Genomic DNA, 20,970 nt, shown 5'->3' on the forward strand with positions numbered 1-20,970 from the left:
CTCTGCACTGTGAAGATCATATGTGATGCTGCCAACATTATCACAAATGTGGAAGCCAACTGCTCAGCCTCTGTGAGTGGTGGTGGTGGAGGACCCCCACCTGTTTTTCGGGCCTCCGCTTCTTTTTCTAGTGGCTATAACGGGTCACATTTGAGCATACAGAGTAAGCAAATATGTACTTGTAATGTGCTCAGATAATTTCAATAAGTGCTTACAGAAAGAAAATTAATGTAGCCTCTAACTGCAATTGATTTACATCGGACAAACAGACCAAGCACTATGGCCCATAATACAATTACACCTTACCTGTTTGGACTATATTTTTATATTTCATTTTTACTTGCTGCCAGGAACGTTTGGGGCCTGTTGGGTTGCACCTGCGCTCACATCACGTCACAAAATAAAATGTATGAAATATAAAATAAAATAAAATATAATAGAATAACGTGTTAAATGGGTGGAAATCCCTAGATCAATGTTTAAATTAACACTCACGCATTGACTCTGTCGGCTATGTTTTGCCATGCATGCTCCCTTTCTTTTGCAGCTGAGGCTGTGTTACTTTTTTTCCGCAAAATTTGCATGTTATCGGCATATGCTGCCATCAGAATTTCGGCCTCAAGCGCTGTAAGATACATCGACCGCGCCTTCTTTCCCTCCGTCTCCATGGTGACTCGCTTAATCTGTGCTCCACTAATCAGGGCTTTATGTATCCTCGTGCGCGCGCTTAACTTGGGGTTAAAGCAACTCCGCGTTGACTGAACTAATTGTTATCAGCCTTTCTGAAACCGAATATTCCGAGTTGGACAGTTCGGGGTTACTCAACCCTGAGCATCGTTTTTCACTCTGAGTTTTCTAAACCGGCTTCCTGAAATAGGGCCCAGCACTCACAACAGACCTCTGCCAGATCTTCAGCTAACCCACGTTAGTTCTAGGCCGCCAAGCTCTTGAGAGTTTCCCTAACATCTGCATTTCTACTCAGTGTTTTCTCCCTGTCTTAGTACCTGCTTGTCACGCTTTACAAACAGGAGAGATGCATCTCTGTCTGGACACTGGGTTTCTGCTATCAGGTTGCACTCCCTTCATCGTGGTCCTTCATCTGCCTCCCTGCCAGGGCCGTTGCTCCAAGTATATTCCGGACTCTCTCCCCACCACTCCTCACCCGGACCCCCTAGACACCCTCCTTGCGCGACGCCTGCCCCTGCAATGCATAAGCCATAACCATCATAGTTTAATCAAATGGCTGTTATTCACTAGACTGCCACTGACTGGCTGTCTCTTCTCATTATAGTGACTCTGTGTAACTCCACCCAGGCCGCCGCCCCTTTTTCCCTCCCCAGGATCTGTACTTAAACTCTTGCATCTAGTCATAGCACACTGTCTGAGTTTCATGTTTCGTAGTTCACAGTTCGTAGCCTTTATAGTTCCTGCATTGTAATTAAACTAGGCACTGTAAATAAAGCACTGTTTTGCCTACCTCTGTGTCTGCGTTTGAGTCCACACACACCGCCTGGCCCTCTCGGCCGTAACATTAACGCTTTTTATTTTGTTCCATTTAATCTAAACAAGCCCCTAAAAAAAGTCAGTGATCACTGTCGGCCTCTTTCGGTTTTTATCATCACAATTCATTTTAAAGCTCAGTTTTTTAAACCTTATAATGTAACTACAGCCCAGCCCATGCAGCACTATATTATAATAAGTAATATATTATAATAAGTAACCTTATATTGCAGTTGTTCTCCTCAATGAAGTCTGGTCCGTTAACAGCATCCTGCCATGCAGTTACATTTGTTCCTAACCATCGGGAACCCTCATCGAGTGAAAAAAGTTCATCCTCCAGCTTCACTGCGTTTATATTATGCTAACCATAGCTGTGTAGCTAGCCCAACTTCAGTAACCCTACAAACGCCACTGTTATTTAGTTTTCTGTCTTCATTTATGTCAGAAGTGATAGCAGAGCTGTATGTTTTAATTTTTCTGTGTCAGTTAAGCTGCCAGAGTTTTAGTTTCATGACCCTCCTTCATCGTTTGTGCACGTCTAAACTCAGTTTGCTCTTCATGGCATTTCGGCCGACAACACAAAATACTTGCTGGATCTACTGTCCACCCACCATGTGATGACCCTCCTCCGGGATCCCCCCCTATCAAAGGGAAATACACCGCTCTGAAGGTGCTGCTGCTGCGGCGCTACTCCCCCTCCGATGCAGAGCGGGCTGAGAAACTCCTCTCTCTCTCTGGCCTGGGTGATGGTACCGCTCTCGAGCTCATGGAGAGCACGCTGTCCTTGCTAGGAACGGATGACGGTGGATTCCTCTTCACTCACGTCTTCCTTGAGCTGGCCTTGACAACTCCCCGCTGCTGGGTGTGAAGGGTTCCCAGTCACTTGCAGACAGAAGTGGATCGCATTCTCCTGGCTACCAGGAGCTTTGACATCGAGACGATAATTCCCGACTCACCGACGGCAACTCCCGCGCCCCCACCGATTCTCCCAGGGGCCTCCAACTCATCGATAGTGGCTGGGATTGCGGTGTCATCGAAAAGGGTTGTGTTTTTACCATCAGCGTGACAGCGCTTTGCCGCCTTTGCAGTTTTAAGGCCCAGGGAAATGAGCCCGCCTGTGCTCTGTAGCGGCCGTGACTGCTGGCGATAAGGAAAGGCTGCACTTCATAGAGGACTCATGCTCGGGGAGACGTTTTCTGGTTGACTCCGGCTCCCAGAAGAGCCTCAGGAACGCTCGTGTCATCTTTGCATACCTCCACAATGGTATATTATTTAATCTTAAGAAAAAAAATGGAGATTTCTCACGTACCACCAGAGAGAGCCCAAGTACCACTTGTGGTATGTGTACCACAGTTTGAGAAAGACTGCTTTAGATCATGCACAGAACCAGTTAAAATGATAATACTGCTGAGCATTACACACTACATCACAAAACAGATAATAACATGTTCAGGACATGAAAGTCGAGTCTTTCCAGTCTCACAGGTTGTCCTGTTATTCTACAAAACATTTTAACAAGTGATATCTGCGCTGTGGTCATGTTTAACTTTTCCAACCTGTGGTCAGCATCGTGCATCAATGTGAATCACTGCAAGGTTTTTTGTACTGAGTGAGTTTTTAAAAACTCTAAAATAACTTTTACAAATTGTTCCTTTTTTTTTAAATTTCACTTTTGAGGCCATGTTTACATGCACAGGTGTAGTTTGAAAAACATTGACTTTTCTATTTATTCTGGCCTATTTTTTTACATGTGAACAGCACTTTAATTTGTTGACAGGTCATTTTCTAACTTCTTTCAGGGTGAAGATTCTCAGAAACTCTGTTCATGTGTTTGTGAGTAGATAAGTACAGTATTTCTTTTCTTTTTTTTATGTGAACAAAATCAGATTGTGTCTTACAAGGACAAATGTGTGTGCTTTTGTCTTCAGACAACACTGTCTTATAGTTAGTGTCACGGACCCGGCTCTGGAGGACTCGGGGGTCCGTGACCAGTTTTGACTGTTGTTATTGTTGTTAGTATTATTATTATTATTATTATTATTATTTGGTGATGTGTGTTTTCTCCACAATGCTGTGTTAGTCTGTGTCCCACTCGTATGTATAGGCAGGGTGTGGGTGTATACGTGTGTATGTCTGCGGGTGTGGCTGGAGGATGGAACACAGCCACCTGCAGGCCTGATGGGTGTGGCCCTGCGAAGGACTGGCCACACCTGAAGTTCCTGCCACACCTGTTGGTGATCAGGGCTCGTCGGGGGAGCTACTTAGGAGAGTGGAGCTCCCACCGGCGCGGGATCATTGAGTTATCGTACCAAGTTAGTGTGTCAGCATATGTCTGTGTCGTTCGTATACGCCCGCCGAGGGTTAGTGTTGACGGCTGCGTCTCTGGTTTTCCTACAGGAGGAAGAGTGGTCCGGAGAGGCAGCACGCATGGGGGTGCGGAAACACAACAGCGGGGAGCACGAGCACAGATATCGGAGGGAAGCACGCACACGGGGTTCGAGGGAGCAACGGGGAGTTATTGTGTTTACAGCCTTTTCACTGTAAATAAAGAGCACTGTTTGCATCGCAGAGTCAGCGTTTTGGGTCCTCCTTTCCCCACATCCCCACGGTCTGCCAGCCAGACCGTGACAGATAGCATGTTTTTTTTTGGCATTTTTCTATCATTGGATAGTAAAACAGTGAAGACAGACAGGAAAGTGGGAAAGACACACAGTAAAGGGCCACAGGTTAGACTCAAATCCAGGCTGCTGCCCCCTCCCATGTGGCATGTGGTCACCTGCTCACCCACTGCGCTAAACTGGGACCCTGCACAGTCCTGATTGGCCAACACTTGGATTGGGGTGAGGAAATCTCCTTTCCAAGAAAATCGTTCTTTTGAAACAAATTACAGCGGACATCGTGAAAAACTGATTAACTGATAAACAGCATCAACTATTTGATCCAACTACTTGTTGTATTCAGTCAGATGATTTCCATAGAGAGGCACTTTGCATCAGCAGCACCATGCTCCAGTGCTCTGGGAGAGTTTATAGTCCTGAGAGTTGAACACTGGATGACTGACAGCTGTCCTTCATCACAACAGAAGCCACAGAAATCCTCCTCATCAAAAACATGACTTTGATCTGCGTCCTCATCTGGACTCTCCTCTGCTGCTGCTTCACAGGTAAAGTCCAGAGAATCAAACTCCTCTCCTCTATCAACATCTGTCCCTCTGAAATGAAGCCCACAAAACCATGAAGCTGCTTTATGTTTTTGTCTCTGTATCCTCAGAGTCCAGAGGACAGATCACAGTGACTCAGCCTGGAGCAGTGAGCTCTGCTGTGGGAGGATCTGTGAACATCAAGTGTAGGACCAGTCAGGATGTTTATGTTTGGAGCAACTATCAGCGTTTAGCCTGGTATCAACAAAAAGATGGAGGAGTTCATAAACTGCTCATTTACCATGCTAGCACTCGACAATCAGGGATTCCAGCTCGTTTTACAGGCAGTGGATCAAACTCTGACTTCACTCTGACCATCAGTGGAGTCCAGGCTGACGATGCAGCAGTTTATTACTGTCAGAGTTATCACTACATCAACAGTCAGTATGTGTTCACACAGTGAAAAACAGTCGTACAAAAACCTCCCTCAGTCAGACTGAACAGAAACTGAAGTGACTGCTGCAGCTGGAAGATACTGCAGAGACTGATACAGTTCACTGAGGACACACACACACACACACACACACACACACACACACACACAGTGAAAATGTTATTGTTGTTAAACAAAAAAGAAGTTGGAAATCTATCTGTATCTCAGTCAATCAAATTTTGACCTTTGACCTCTGCTTCATAGCAGCTCAAATACATGTGAACCAGTTCCTGAATTTTGCTCATTATGAAAACATTTCTTAAACAAAGAGAAAAAAAACACAATAAATCACCAAAATCAGTGAGTCACAATTGTCTGCATAACTTATATAAATACTTCAAATAGAAACTTTAAGTCCAATTTTCTCAGGTTTGTAGATTTTTTTTCTTTTTTGCTGTTCAATACTAGTCTGATAACTTTGTCTTGCAATTCCAATAAAATTGATCCATGTTTGTGGCTGTAATGTGACAAAATGTGGGAAAGTTCAAGGGGGCCGAATACTTTTGCAAGCCACTGTATGTGTGTCCTCATTAGGATAGGGATTTATATTGGCGTGAGGGACTGTAGCCTATAAGTTCTTATTGTTAAATGATAGTTATGAGATGGTGTGTTTCAGGTGATTTTACAGAAAAACACCAAAATAATGTACTGCATTACTTTAAAAAAGTACTCTGCATAATAGAATACTTTAAGATACCTACCTCAACACTGATCATTTGACTCATTCTTATATTGTGCTTTTCTACTCCACCTGAGAACTCAAATTGCTTTATATAACAAGCTACAACATGCTGAAACATTCATTAAACAGCATGCAATGACTTTGCATGAATAACGGCGGTGTCGCTCAATATTCTCAGTAATAAAATCATAATCTCTAAGTTCTTATCAATTCCCCTTCGCACTTATTCTTTAACATAAACTTCGCTTAACTTCATGTATTCAAAGTGGCTTAATTCTACTGACTCATATTGACTTTCTACAGATAGCACACTGGTTTCCAATAAGAATGCTGGAAATCATTATTTAGAGTTTAATATTGACATCACCACAAAAGTAAGACAAACACTCGATTCTTATTTAATGTAGATTTTTTTTATTCTTTAAAACTTTAAACAAACTTTAAACTTTAAACAAAGCAATGAAAAATGAGAGAAGAAATTGGAAAAAAAAGCTACAGAATGCAGTGTGAAAGTAAGACCAGCATAAAAGTCACATATAGTTCAGGACTGGGGACACTGGTCTCTCATCAGTGGCTCTGAGACCAGAGTCTGGGAGCCCTGGGTGGCCTCACAGGTCACAGAGCCCACCTTCATCCAGTGGTCTGCAGGGAGCCTCAGGGTGCTGCTCCAGCTGTAGAGGCCGTCGTTCTCCTGCACCACGGGGCTCCTGCTCTCCTCCCAGCTGATGCTGCCACTGCCATCCACCTTCCAGGACAGACTCCAGTCTGAGGGGAAGCCCTTGTTGGCCACACACATGACTGTGGCCTCCCCTTGTTTCAGCTCCTCACTGGAGGGACCCAGCACCTTCAGGGCGGGGCGGGCATCACCTAGGAAACACCAATCAGCTTAGAGGACAGGAACCACAATTTGATTTTCTCCGTTAAGAAGTTTCTGTCAGGTGTTTTTTTCTGCTCCACCAGTCATTCACTCACACATTGTTTCACTTCCCTTTAAGAAACCTCTCATGCATATCAGCACAGAGAGAATCATCACACAGTTTGAGCTGAAATATGTTCAAACTACACTGGAAATAAAAGAAGCAGATGTGGAAACATTTACAAAAACTATTTTAGCTTCAAAGTCATCAGTTATCTATAACACATCACTTGTTGGAGATAAGAAACTAATAGCACTACTTGAATGATGTGGATTAATTTCTTTTACTGCTTACATGATTTTAATGACATTTGAAATGATATCTGCTACAACAGAAACACCAGACGTGCTGCACACTGTCAAATGCCCATCTTTAACTTCTGGAAATAAAATAAGCAGATATGGCAACAATTATACAAGATGTTAAGCTTCAAAAACCTCCGTTCTGTATAATACACAAGTTTTCTACTTACCTCATGTGAGTTTCAGTCATTTATTGTAGTGCTTTTATGATTTCTAAGCAAATTCTACATTTTTACTGACTAAGTAAAAGACCAGAAATCTTTATCTTCACTCTGTTTAACTTCAGGACAGTTACATTTAATTCATCTTAGAAACAGTGACTGTGATTTCAAACTAGAAAATAATCACAGGCTGATGATTGTTTATATTATTTACACAATGCATCGTCTTTATGTCAGAAATGTCGACATAAAATCTAATTAAAGCTGATGGAGTCAGCCTCCAGTGTATAATGGTTATAATATTACCTCTACATGAATACTTCATTGTTATAAAGCTAACATTTAAACCTAGATGTCGTTTCTTTAAAAACATTATAATCTTACTTCCAAAATCCAGTCTGGTTCCTCCACCAAACGTCCACCACAGTGATACAAACTCACTGAGCCGCTGCACAAAAACCTCTGACTGTAGAGACACGGCTCTCTGACTCTAACAGACTAAATTAAAACCAAAAGCTCTCAAGAGTTAACCAGACATATATATATATATATCAATAATCCTCAAGTCAACTCTGATGTTTTATATTATTTGTTAATATTGATTTTAACATTTATTCTGAAGCTAACTTTGTGTCTTCATGAAAATTGATCTAAAAACTATTTTAATGATTTTTGTTTTCTGAGCACACTGAACAGAAAAGTCAAGATAACCACAAGAAAGAAATTCGATAAAGTAAAAGAGGTTTAAGTTCGACTTACTTCCAACTTGTAGTCTGGTTCCTCCACCAAAAGTCCACCACAGTGATACAAACTCATTGAGGCGCCGTACAAAAACCTCTGACTGTAGAGAGACACGGCTCTCTGACTCTGAAACAAACAAACTCAACCATATGAATTGTTTTTATCATAGCTTTATAACATCTTAATAGTATAATTTTAAAATAAAATAAAATAAACACAATAAAATAAAGTTCAAAAATATAATTTGAGAATTTACATTTTATAGTTGTTAAGATACATCACTACAAAAGCTCCCTGTCACAGCTGCGGGTTTTATTGGAAGGACCCAAACGCAGACTCAGATTCAGGGAGTGAGTTTTATTTAACGTAAGTGAAGCAAATAACAGGAACGGGTATGGCGTGAACAAAACTTGGGGAAAACTACAAACCAAACCTGAAACGTGAGGAGACTGAGACAACACAGGGGATGGCCAGCAGGAAACGAGATGCGGATGAAACACCAGTGAGACGCAGATGCTCCAACAAAGAGCAAAGAGGCAAACACACACTAATACACACACACAAGGAAACAAGGAAATGGCAGACAGGAGGAAGAGTTGATTCTAATTAGACGAGACTGGGAGGATGTAACCTGAAAACATTACCATAGAACCAAAAATACTAAGAAAAACACAATCGAGGAACAGAGAACATTAAACTCTGAACAATCACAAATAACCCAAAATAAACAAAACCACAGAATATTAATTAACCTAAAACATAAACATGGAGTCCACAGACTCCGGACCACGACACTTCCACCTTCTTTCTCAAAACTCTAAACATTAAAGTGAATTTTCAATCTACATTCACAAAACCTCAAACTGCACAAATACATCAAAACAATTTTACGTGTTCTCACAAACACTCAGTGTCTTTAGATCAGTGGTTCTCAAACTTTTCACAGTGAGGACCACCTCATAACATATGTCTCTTGAAGTACCACCCTTATGACCGACATTAAAGTACAGTTATAAGCCTATTTACAGTGGCTTGCAAAAGTATTCGAACTTTTCCACATTTTGTCACATTACAGCCACAAACATGAATCAATTTTATTGGAATTCCACGTGAAAGACCAACACAAAGTGGTGCACACGTGAGAAGTGGAACGAAAATCATACATGATTCCAAACATTTTTTACAAATAAATAACTGCAAAGTGGGGTGTGCGTAATTATTCAGCCCCCTGAGTCAATACTTTGTAGAACCACCTTTTGCTGCAGTTACAGCTGCCAGTCTTTTAGGGTCTGTCTCTACCAGCTTTGCACATCTACAGACTGAAATCTTTGCCCATTCTTCTTTGCAAAACAGCTCAAGCTCAGTCAGATTAGATGGACAGTGTTTGTGAACAGCAGTTTTCAGATCTTGCCACAGATTCTGGATTGAATTTAGATCTGGACTTTGACTGGGCCATTCTAACACATGGATATGTTTTGTTTTAAACCATCCCATTGTTGCCCTGGCTTTATGTTTAGGGTCATTGTCCTGCTGGAAGGTGAACCTCCGCCCCAGTCTCAAGTCTTTTGCAGACTCCAAGAGGTTTTCTTCCAAGAGTGCCCTGTATTTGGCTGCATCCATCTTCCCATCAACTCTGACCAGCTTCCCTGTCCCTGCTGAAGAGAAGCACCCCCAGAGCATGATGCTGCCACCACCATATTTGACAGTGGGGATGGTGTGTTCAGAGTGATGTGCAGTGTTAGTTTTCCGCCACACATAGCGTTTTGCATTGAGGACAAAAAGTTGCATTTTGGTCTCATCTGACCAGAGCAGCTTCTTCCACATGTTTGCTGTGTCCCCCACATGGCTTGTAGCGAACTGCAAACAGGACTTCTTATGGTTTTCTGTTAACAATGGCTTTCTTCTTGCCACTCTTCCATAAAGGCCAACTTTGTGCAGTGCACGACTAATAGTTGTCCTGTGGACAGATTCCCCCACCTGAGCTGTAGATCTCTGCAGCTCGTCCAGAGTCACCATGGGCCTCGTGGCTGCATTTCTGATCAGCGCTCTCCTTGTTCGGCCTGTGAGTTTAGGTGGATGGCCTTGTCTTGGTAGGTTTACAGTTGTGCCATACTCCTTCCATTTCTGAATGATGGCTTGAACAGTGCTCCGTGGGATGTTCAAGGCTTGGGAAATCTTTTTGTAGCCTAAGCCTGCTTTAAATTTCTCAGTAACTTTATCCCTGACCTGTCTGGTGTGTTCTTTGGACTTCATGGTGTTGTTGCTCCCAATATTCTCTTAGACAACCTCTGAGGCCGTCACAGAGCAGCTGTATTTGTACTGACATTAGATTACACACAGGTGCACTCTATTTAGTCCTTAGCACTCATCAGGCAATGTCTATGGGCAACTGACTGCATTCAGACCAAAGGGGGCTGAATAATTATGCACACCCCACTTTGCAGTTAATGATTTGTAAAAAATGTTTGGAACCGGCTGTTCAAACCCCCTCAAGGCTGCCCGCTGGGATTGAAACGATGGGACGAGGCGTGAGTTCTCAAAATGGGCTCATTGAGTGCAGCACGGATAAGATCTAGGAGAAGCTTACGACTGCCGTGAATACTCAGAATAAGACCTCTGAGCACAAACTGGATCACATCTTGGAGAAGCTCACTGCGGTCGTGAGTTCTCAGAATCTGCTCTTTGAGCACAAGAATGACAACATCACAGAGAGTAAGTTTGATAACATCATGGAGAAGCTCGCAGCTCTCCAACGGGAGATTGAGAGACCAGTGTCGGACTGTTAGAACAGCTTTGAAATTCATATGAGTTGTTCGCACTAAAGTAAAAACCACCATCACTTCATGCGGATACCCCTTCGGTGCCAGCTGCAGTCTCAAGGCCGGAGCTGAACAACAACACCCTGATAACGACTGTGTTTAGACTGTTCTTCCCATTCCATGCAAGGCCACCTGGGTTGGCTGGAAGAGTGTTTACTTAGCCTGGCAGGGCGAAGGACACTGTCTCAGCTGAACTCTGGACACGCACACACATACAGACACAGACATATATACACATGCAGATGTGCACTCATCCCCCCTCCCCCCCCAAACGCCTTTGACGTTTATTCCCTTCCGATGCTGACGGTGGATCAAGGAGACCAGCGCTTATGCTGCAGGCCCGGATGCACTGTCTACACTGGCTGTCTCTCACCCTTTACCCTCCCCTGTTGCTTGTCATGTGTTTCTTTGGTGTATTAAGAGTTTTTTCATGTGCTATGTGCAGAGGTGTTTTTTTCTGTTCTCAAACTGATCTCCCTGTTGGAGCTCAGTCTGGGGGGAGTTATTTTTTTTCTCCTTATCTTTCCTCATGTGGTGCATTTTCCATTGTTATACCTCTCTGACCTGTCTTCCCCATGTGATGTTTTTGGGTAATGTATGTATGGTCGGAGGGTAAGATGGCGCTGCCATTGTGTGCAATAGGTCGGCAGCCTTAACATGAAATTTCTCCTTGTGGGACTAATAAAGGTATCTTATCTTATCTTATCTTATCTTACGTTTTAACTGTCATGGTCCGGGTGAGTGCGGGGTTTTTCCACTCTGCTGGGCTCCACCTTCAGGCGGAGACTCCCATCAGCCTTCAAACCTGACTGCAATCAAGTCACCAGCATTTAAGACCAGCACTCACAACAGACCTCTGCCAGATCTTCAGCTAACCCACGTTAGTTCTAGGCCGCCAAGCTCTTGAGAGTTTCCCTAACATCTGCATTTCTACTCAGTGTTTTCTCTCTGTCTTAGTACCTGCCTGGCTGTCACGCTTTAGAAACAGGAGAGATGCATCTCTGTCTGGACACTGGGTTTCTGCTATCAGGTTGCACTCCCTTCATCGTGGTCCTTCATCTGCCTCCCTGCCAGGGCCGTTGCTCCAAGTATATTCCGGACTCTCTCCCCACCACTCCTCACCCGGACTCCCTAGACCCTAGACACCCTCCTTGCGCAACGCCTGCCCCTGCAATGCATAAGCCATAACCATCATAGTTTAATCAAATGTCTGTGATTCACTAGACTGCCACTGACTGGCTGTCTCTTCTCATTATAGTGACTCTGTGTAACTCCACCCAGGCCACTGCCCCTTTTCCCCTCCCCAGGATCTGTACTTAAACTCTTGCATCTAGTCATAGCACACTGTCTGAGTTTCATGTTTCATAGTTCACAGTTCGTAGCCTTTATAGTTCCTGCATTGTAATTAAACTAGGCACTGTAAATAAAGCACTGTATTCACGTCAGTTTTGCCTACTGTGTTGTGATGACCCTCCTCCGAGATCCCCACCTATCAAAGGGAAATGCACCGCTCTGAAGGCGCTGCTGCTGCGGCGCTACTCCCCCTCCGATGCAGAGCGGGCTGAGAAACTCCTCTCTCTCTCTGGCCTGGGTGATGGTACCGCTCTCGAGCTCATGGAGAGCACGCTGTCCTTGCTAGGAACGGATGACGGCGGATTCCTCTTCACTCACGTCTTCCTTGAGCTGGCCTTGACAACTCCCCGCTGCTGGGTGCGAAGGGTTCCCAGTCACTTGCAGACAGAAGTGGATCGCATTCGCCTGACTACCAGGAGCTTTGGCATCCAGACGATAATTCCGACTCTCCCGCGCCCCCACCGATTCTCCCAGGGGCCTCCAACTCATCGATAGTGGCTGGGATTGCGGGGTCATGGAAAAGGGTTGTGTTTTTACCATCAGCGTGACAGCGCTGTGCCGCCTTTGCAGTTTTAAGGCCCAGGGAAATGAGCCCGCCTGTGCTCTGTAGCGGCCGTGACTGCTGGTGATAAGGAAAGGCTGCACTTCATGGAGGACTCATGCTCAGGGAGACGTTTTCTGGTTGACTCCGGCTCCCAGAAGAGCCTTGGGAACGCTCGTGTCGTCTTTGCATACCTCCACAATGGTATATTATTTAATCTTGAAAAAAAAAAATATGGAGATTTCTCACGTACCACCAGAGAGAGCCCAAGTACCACTTGTGGTATGTGAACCACAGTTTGAGAAAGACTGCTTTAGATCATGCACAGAACCAGTTAAAATGATAATACTGCTGCGCATTACACACTACATCACAAAACAGAAAATAACATGTTCAGGACATGAAAGTCGAGTCTTTCCAGTCTCACAGGTTGTCCTGTTATTCTACAAAACATTTTAACAAGTGATATCTGCGCTGTGGTCATGTTTAACTTTTCCAACCTGTGGTCAGCATCGTGCATCAATGTGAATCACTGCAAGGTTTTTTGTACTGAGTGAGTTTTTAAAAACTCTAAAATAACTTTTACAAATTGTTCCCTTTTTTCACTTTTGAGGCCATGTTTACATGCACAGGTGTAGTTTGAAAAACATTGACTTTTCTATTCATTCTGGCCTATTTTTTTACATGTGAACAGCACTTTAATTTGTTGACAGGTCATTTTCTAACTTCTTTCAGGGTGAAGATTCTCAGAAACTCTGTTCATGTGTTTGTGAGTAGATAAGTACAGTATTTCTTTTCTTTTTTTTATGTGAACAAAATCAGATTGTGTCTTACAAGGACAAATGTGTGTGAGTTTTATCTTCAGGCAACACTGTCTTATAGTTAGCATGTTTTTTTTGGGGCATTTTTGGCATTTTTCTATCATTGGATAATAAAAAAGTGAAGACAGACAGTAAAGTGGGAAAGACACACAGTAAAGGGCCACAGGTTAGACTCAAATCCAGGCTGCTGCCCCCTCCCATGACCCACTGAGCTAAACTGGCACCCTGCACAGTCCTGATAGGCCAACACTTGGATTGGGGTGAGGAAATCTCCTTTCCAAAAAAAATCGTTCTTTTGAAATAAATTACAGTGGACATTGTGAAAAAACTGATTAACTGATAAACAGCATCAACTATTTGAGCCAAGTAGCTGTTGTATTCAGTCAGATGATTTCCATAGAGAGGCACTTTGCATCAGCAGCACCATGCTCCAGTGCTCTGGGAGAGTTTATAGTCCTGAGAGTTGAACACTGGATGACTGACAGCTGTCCTTCATCACAACAGAAGCCACAGAAATCCTCCTCATCAAAAACATGACTTTGATCTGCGTCCTCATCTGGACTCTCCTCTGCTGCTGCTTCACAGGTAAAGTCCAGAGAATCAAACTCCTCTCCTCTATCAACATCTGTCCCTCTGAAATGAAGCCCACAAAACCATGAAGCTGCTTTATGTTTTTGTCTCTGTATCCTCAGAGTCCAGAGGACAGATCACAGTGACTCAGCCTGGAGCAGTGAGCTCTGCTGTGGGAGGAACTGTGAACATCAAGTGTAGGACCAGTCAGAATGTTCATGTTTGGAACAACAACCATCTTTTATCCTGGTACCAACAGAAAGATGGAGGAGTTCCTAAACTGCTCATTTACTATGCTAGCACTCGATATTCAGGGATTCCAGCTCGTTTTACAGGCAGTGGATCAAACTCTGACTTCACTCTGACCATCAGTGGAGTCCAGGCTGAAGATGCAGCAGTTTATTACTGTCTGAGTGAACACTACATTAACAGCCAGCATGTGTTCACACAGTGAAAAGCCATCATACAAAAACCTCTCTCAAGTGCAGAGACTGATACAGTTGACTGAGTACACACACTCAAAGAAATACACTGGGTTTCATATCTTAGTGAGGATATCTAATTGACATGATGCTTTTCCTAACTGCTTACTATAACCTTAACCATCAAAAGTGAATGCCTAACTATAACCTAACTGTACCCCTGACACTAAAACCACTTTTTGAGACTCAAATACCTTTAAACTCGTTTGGGACGAGCGTTTTTTTCCCCATAAGTGACTGTTGTTCTCCACAGTATAGTGGCATACCTCACGTGTAACGCACATTACAAAAAAACCCCAAAAAAACAAAACATGTGGGGAACCTCCTCCAGATGTCACTGTTGGTGTTTCTGGAGTCAACAAACATAGTGTGTATTATTTCATCAAAAGAAGTTAATTGGTCTCCATCACCCTCAGATTTACAACCAATCATGGGGTAGATGAAGGTAATGACGTGTTCTGTTACCAACAGAAAAATGGTGAAACTCCTAAAAAGCTAACTTACAATGCTGACACTTGAGCTTCATGACCTTTGACCTCACTCACGCTTCACAGAGGTTTTAGGTTTCTTGGAACCTTATCCCAACTTCACATAAATAGGATTGTTAGAAAGGTGTAAAAGTACACAACACACACGATGATTGTGCTCACTATTATTGCGTTTTACTGACAGTTATGAACTCAAGGAACACAGTCTGTTCCAGTCCAGCTCTCCCCGTCCCCGCTCGACTCTGTCTTCACTATATAGATGAACAGAAAGAGACAGCGTCATCAGTCAGTCGCCACCACCTGTGGCTCACCTGCCTCCCGGTACCGCCCCCTTGAGCTCACTGTACCACTCCCCTGCAGATGAGCCAAGGACCACACCTCCGCCACAGAAGGCAAATCAAATACACCCATTTTGGCTCTCTCTGTTATGGACACAGATGTACAGATTTGTATACAGAGTAGCATGAAAGACTCAAATGTAAGCACTCAGTAAGGTGCAGAAAAGTGCTGAACAATCATAAATTCTAAACAATCAGTTGTTTGTTTCTGCTCATTAAATTCTGGAAGAATTAGAAATGTGAAGGTCCCAAGTTCAGTCTGTGGATTTTACCTCCAACAGCAGCTTTTATCCAGGTACATGTTCTTGAACTTAAAGTGTCCGTGATGATAACAGAGATTCTATCATGATGGGTTTTATTACTTAGTTTTATTCATTTGAATAAAGCTGGAATTCAGTTGTGTAATTGTTTGTAATTTGTGATTAAAAAAACATCAACAGCAGTGAACAACGATGCTTGATCTGCCCCGCTGTTACATGTCACATGGTTGTGATCATATAGCTACAGAAAGAGGTGTTATAGGTAGTGCTGTCAGAGATAACAGCCTCGTTTAAAAGATACTGATTGTGTCTGTTTGTGTTTTATAAGAAGTCCTTTGAAGCAAAGAGCAGTGACTGTACCTCCACATGTCTGAGCTCCTCACTCTCTGAGACTAAGCTCAGCTACTCTACAGCATGAACCTGTGACCTCGTTAATTCATATTTTTAATTAATCCAGATATATTCTTACTAAATATTATGATAAACATGTGAATCCATCAATGAACCGTAAAACAAAACATTTAAATAATAGAAAATATTTTGGAATAAGAATATTCTGAAGAACAAACTGATATATCTGCTCAATACTACGATGGATTGAATCATTCCTGATAAACAGCATCGTCAGACTGATCCAAGTCAGTCAGATGATTTCCATAGAGAGGCACTTTGCATCAGCAGCACCATGCTCCAGTGCTCTGGGAGAGTTTATAGTCCTGAGAGTTGAACACTGGATGACTGACAGCTGTCCTTCATCACAACAGAAGCCACAGAAATCCTCCTCATCAAAAACATGACTTTGATCTGCGTCCTCATCTGGACTCTCCTCTGCTGCTGCTTCACAGGTAAAGTCCAGAGAATCAAACTCCTCTCCTCTATCAACATCTGTCCCTCTGAAATGAAGCCCACAAAACCATGAAGCTGCTTTATGTTTTTGTCTCTGTATCCTCAGAGTCCAGAGGACAGATCACAGTGACTCAGCCTGGAGCAGTGACCTCTGCTGTGGGAGCAACTGTGAGCATCAAGTGTAGGACCAGTCAGAATGTTTATGTTTCTGGCAACAACCACTTTTTAGCCTGGTACCAACAGAGAGATGGAAGCCCCCCCAAAGGTCTCATTTACTATGCTAGCACTCGAGCATCAGGGATTCCAGCTCGTTTTACAGGCAGTGGATCAAACTCTGACTTCACTCTGACCATCAGTGGAGTCCAGGCTGAAGATGCAGCAGTTTATTACTGTCAGAGTCTTCACTATCCTAACAGTCAGTATGTGTTCACACAGTGAAAAACAGTCGTACAAAAACCTCCCTCAGTCAGACTGAACAGAAACTGAAGTGACTGCTGCAGCTGGAAGATACTGCAGAGACTGATACAGTTCACTGAGGACACACACACAAAATAAAGCCCTTCAACACAAATATGTGTTCCACTGCTATCTCACGCATGTTGTTTTCAACTTGCAAATATATAAATAACTAAAGAACAAACGTGGGCCAGTAACAGATACCAAGATGAATCTTAGTCATGACCTTTGATAACCGCAGTGGAACAAAGCCATGACATCTAATCAAGTGTCAGGGCTGTCGCCAGAGCGTGGAGTGAACCCAAAACAGACTCCGAGCTGTGGTGTCGACAATGACTTTATTTACAATGATGTAGAAACACAACAGTAGTGAATAAAATGTGATTTGGAGCAAAAGAAGTGTAACATAAACTATTACCCACACAGTAAAATTGTTATGGCCCTGATCTGGCCCACACAATGTGCTTACACATGGCCCACATACCGCAAAGAATGACGGCCCTTTGGTGGCCCAGATCAGGTTTGCCAGAGGTGGCCCACACATGGGCCAGCACAAGGCCAGCTGCAGATACAATGGTGGTCCTGTGCTCGCCCAGAAGAGTTTCAGCTCTGGCCCCAGATGTCAGCCTAATGTTTACCTTAATCAACCCATGTAATAACAACATGTGGCGGAACATAATAGTGCAACAATAACATGATGAAACTCTGTTCAGACCCTTACAAGTACGCATATTGAGACAGGCCCCCTGTAAAGCAGCAAATGCTATACAGGACTTCACAGTGCTTGCATGGCCTTCAGAATTCACTAATACTCTCCAAGTACTTTCACCAAAAAGGCTTTTACTATCCAGATAGCTTCTTTCTCCTTCCATCTGTATCTCTAGCGTAGCTGATTGGTACATGAAGGCACACACAGGTGTCTGAGCAGCACACACAGATTGGAGGAGGGTCAGTCCTGCCTCCACACCATTTATCCACATATTGATTAAACTTATGTTTACATGCTTTTTATCAGCATTTATTATATTTAATTGCTTTTTATCAATATTTATTCCCATTGTGAAATGAGTATTTTAATCAAAAGAGTATCAATATTTATGCTTTTAATCCCGTTTTTAACACTGGGTTACAATTTAGCAATAAATTTAATAACCCTCTATATTAACAGTTACACACTATATAGAACAACTTTATAGAATTATATTTGTTTGCAGATGTTAGCAGCTATCAGTGAATAGTTATCAGCTATTTTGAAACAAAACTGTAGAGAGACACGGCTCTCTGACTCTGAAACAAACAAACTCAACTACATAATTCTCCACTAGGCCTTTACTGAATCCAAATTCAGTTTCTGCTTGTTTGTGTGTCTCTCTTCATTCAGTTTAGTATTTAATAACAGGAATGCATGCTCTGTTGAGGTGAAAGAAGGTGACTTAAAAATGGAAGAATATCCTATTTCTTTGCCTGTGAAAGTCTTGGGTGGTTTTTAAAGTTTAGTATATTAGCTGATTGACGATTTCCTGAACCTTATGCTAACTTTGAACTGAAAATACTTCATCTTTTTAATTTATCTTTGAATAAGGAGGAAACAAGTCTTATATCTCCATGAAATGGGTTGTAGTAGACAGTTGTTCAATTACTTTTGAGGTGTCTGGCGAAAAAATCCTTGGGTAAAACCTACACACCTTCAATTCAATGCAATCAGAAAGTTAGACAACCGACTTTGTGCTCTTGATTATATTAATGTGATTGATCTATTACTAAACAGCTGTCAGGGGTTGCTGTGTGGATGTGAAGAAGAGGGGACCCCAAAAACAGGACTCGTGGTGAGGATTAAGGGAGTTTATTGCAATGGCAGGATGAACGCACGAGCAGAGCAGGGAAGAAGACTGGCTGACTGGACTGAACTGAAAGGCAAACATGCAGAGTAGACAGCAGTGACAACATCAATGACAAGACAGTAAGTGAGTGGAAACTGAGGACTTAAACACACTGGCTGAATAATGACTGATTGGAGACTGGTGAGTGAACAGCTGAACATAATTGAAGTAACACACAGGGAAAGGCTGGCACAAAGAACAGGGGAGTGAAAACAGAGAATAACCAGACATGAAACAAACTGAAAATGCTGGGTCAACGACCCAGGAACCCTGACAACAGCATGTTGGAGTCAGCCAGGAGAAAAGTCACACCAAAAGTTTCAATGCCCTGAAGATATCATTCAATCATGACTTTTATAGCAGTAGCTGAATGAATGTTTTAATTCTGTTTTTAATCTGCTGCAGCAGTTTGTAGTTAAGGAGAACACTTAGAGATCCCGAATGAATAAATAACAGACTAAAAACAAAAATACTTGGACCTCGAAAGTGCATCCCAGATCAAAAAATTATAATTATACTATTTTACATTTTTCTTGAAACATGTTGGCCAATTGAAATGACACCTGTGAATTCACAATGTGCAGACTGCTATGAAGTCATGCTGGAGTCAGTCAGATGATTTCCATAGAGAGGCACTTTGCACAGCAGCACATGCCCAGTGCTCTGGGAGAGTTTATAGTCCTGAGAGTTGAACACTGGATGACTGACAGCTGTCCTTCATCACAACAGAAGCCACAGAAACCTCCTCATAAAAACATGACTTTGATCTGCGTCCTCACCTGGACTCTCCTCTGCTGCTGCTTCACAGGTAAAGTCCAGAGAATCAAACCCTCTCCTCATCAACATCTGTCCCTCTGAAATGAAGCCCACAAAACCAGGAAGCCTTTTGTTTTTGTCTCTGTTCCTCAGTCCAGAGGACATCACAGTGACTCAGCCTGGAGCAGAGCCTGCTGTGGGAGCAACTGTGAGCATCAAGTGTACGACCAGTCAGGATGTTTGTTAACAACAACTATTTAGCCTGGTACAACAGAAAAGATGGGGAATCTCCAAACGTCTCATTACTATGCTAGTACTCGAGAATCCAGGGATCCAGCTCGTTTTACAGGCAGTGGATCAAACTCTGACTTCACTCTGACCATCAGGGAGTCCAGGCTGAAGAGGCAGCAGTTTATACTGTCAGAGTTTCACTATCCTAACAGTCAGTGGGTGTTCACACAGTGAAAAACAGTCGTACAAAAACCTCCCTCAGTCAGACTGAACAGAAACTGAAGTGACTGCTGCAGCTGGAGAATACTGCAGAGACTGATACAGTTCACGGAGGACACACACACACAACAACAAACACAACACACACAACACAAATAAATGCTTTTATACCTTAGTGAGGACATTAATTGACTTAATGCTTTCCCCAGCCTCTACACCTTAAAATGAATCCTGACTACACCTAGCTTAAATCTTAATTAACTGTATCCCTGACACTAAACCACATTTGGAGCCTGTGGGCTATTTAATAATAGGAGACCAAAAAAAGGTGACTTGACCATTTCTTCACCTGAGAAAGTCTTGGGTTGTCAGTGTTCTTTGGGTCATATCTATTTGCACGGTGAGTGCTGTCCAATGACTTTCCAACTACTCAATGAGTAACATTGGCTCCAACACTTTGACAGATGATGTGATATGCGTTCAGATCAGTTTCCTTCTCATCATTTTCTTTTCCAATTATGCTGATAAAACTTCATCTTGGAACTGTTCCTGATTTTCTGTGTTTTTCGGCAAAGTCAATCCAGTCTTCCAGTCTTGAGTGTAACCAGCAGTTGTACTGGTGAAGTTTCCTTTCAGAAGATGACTCTTGATCTCTTGGTAGTAGACTTAGACTATGATACAGCCGACCGGGGGCTATTGTAGCTCAGAAGCACCATCCAATGCATCCATCTCAGTCTAAATGTGTTTGAATGTTGTATAGAAAGCATTCCAGTAGGAAAAGCTCACAAATTGTTTCTTGTATTTCTTTATGGGTGAATGAGCAGAAAAGCACTATAGAAAAACCAGTCCATTTCCCCCTTAGAGAGTATTTTAGACCTAATGAATATGACATGTAAAGTAATCAAAATTAAGCTGTGGTAGAATTTTTTTCCTTGAACTATGAATTCTGTCCTCATTCGTCTCAATTATCTCGAG

General features: G+C 42.8%; 1 protein-coding gene, 1 long non-coding RNA gene and 1 gene segment (V, D, J or C); 2 read left to right on the plus strand and 1 right to left on the minus strand.

The window, feature by feature from the left end:
• Positions 1-6,303: 6,303 nt before the first annotated feature.
• The window catches only part of LOC120733300 (immunoglobulin kappa light chain-like), a 16,389-nt gene continuing 1,722 nt past the window's right edge, over positions 6,304-20,970 (minus strand). The window contains exons 3-5 of the mRNA XM_040031387.1: positions 11,981-11,997; positions 7,954-8,005; positions 6,304-6,681 (exon numbers count right to left, since the gene is read on the minus strand). Coding sequence (XP_039887321.1) covers positions 6,356-6,681; positions 7,954-8,005; positions 11,981-11,997 — 395 coding nt within the window. The 3' untranslated portion in view covers positions 6,304-6,355. The remainder of the gene's footprint in view (positions 6,682-7,953; positions 8,006-11,980; positions 11,998-20,970) is intronic.
• Positions 12,659-12,869, plus strand: LOC120733302. The gene is made up of 2 exons (XR_005695785.1): positions 12,659-12,706; positions 12,779-12,869. It is a non-coding gene; the product is annotated as an uncharacterized LOC120733302 (long non-coding RNA).
• The window catches only part of LOC120733294, a 16,181-nt gene continuing 9,213 nt past the window's right edge, over positions 14,003-20,970 (plus strand). Inside the window, 2 exon segments of the V gene segment in view lie at positions 14,003-14,054; positions 14,162-14,480. Coding sequence covers positions 14,003-14,054; positions 14,162-14,480 — 371 coding nt within the window.

The sequence above is a fragment of the Simochromis diagramma genome, unplaced genomic scaffold (genome assembly GCF_900408965.1).
Source record: "Simochromis diagramma unplaced genomic scaffold, fSimDia1.1 OVJJ01000372.1, whole genome shotgun sequence".
NCBI lineage: Eukaryota > Metazoa > Chordata > Actinopteri > Cichliformes > Cichlidae > Simochromis > Simochromis diagramma.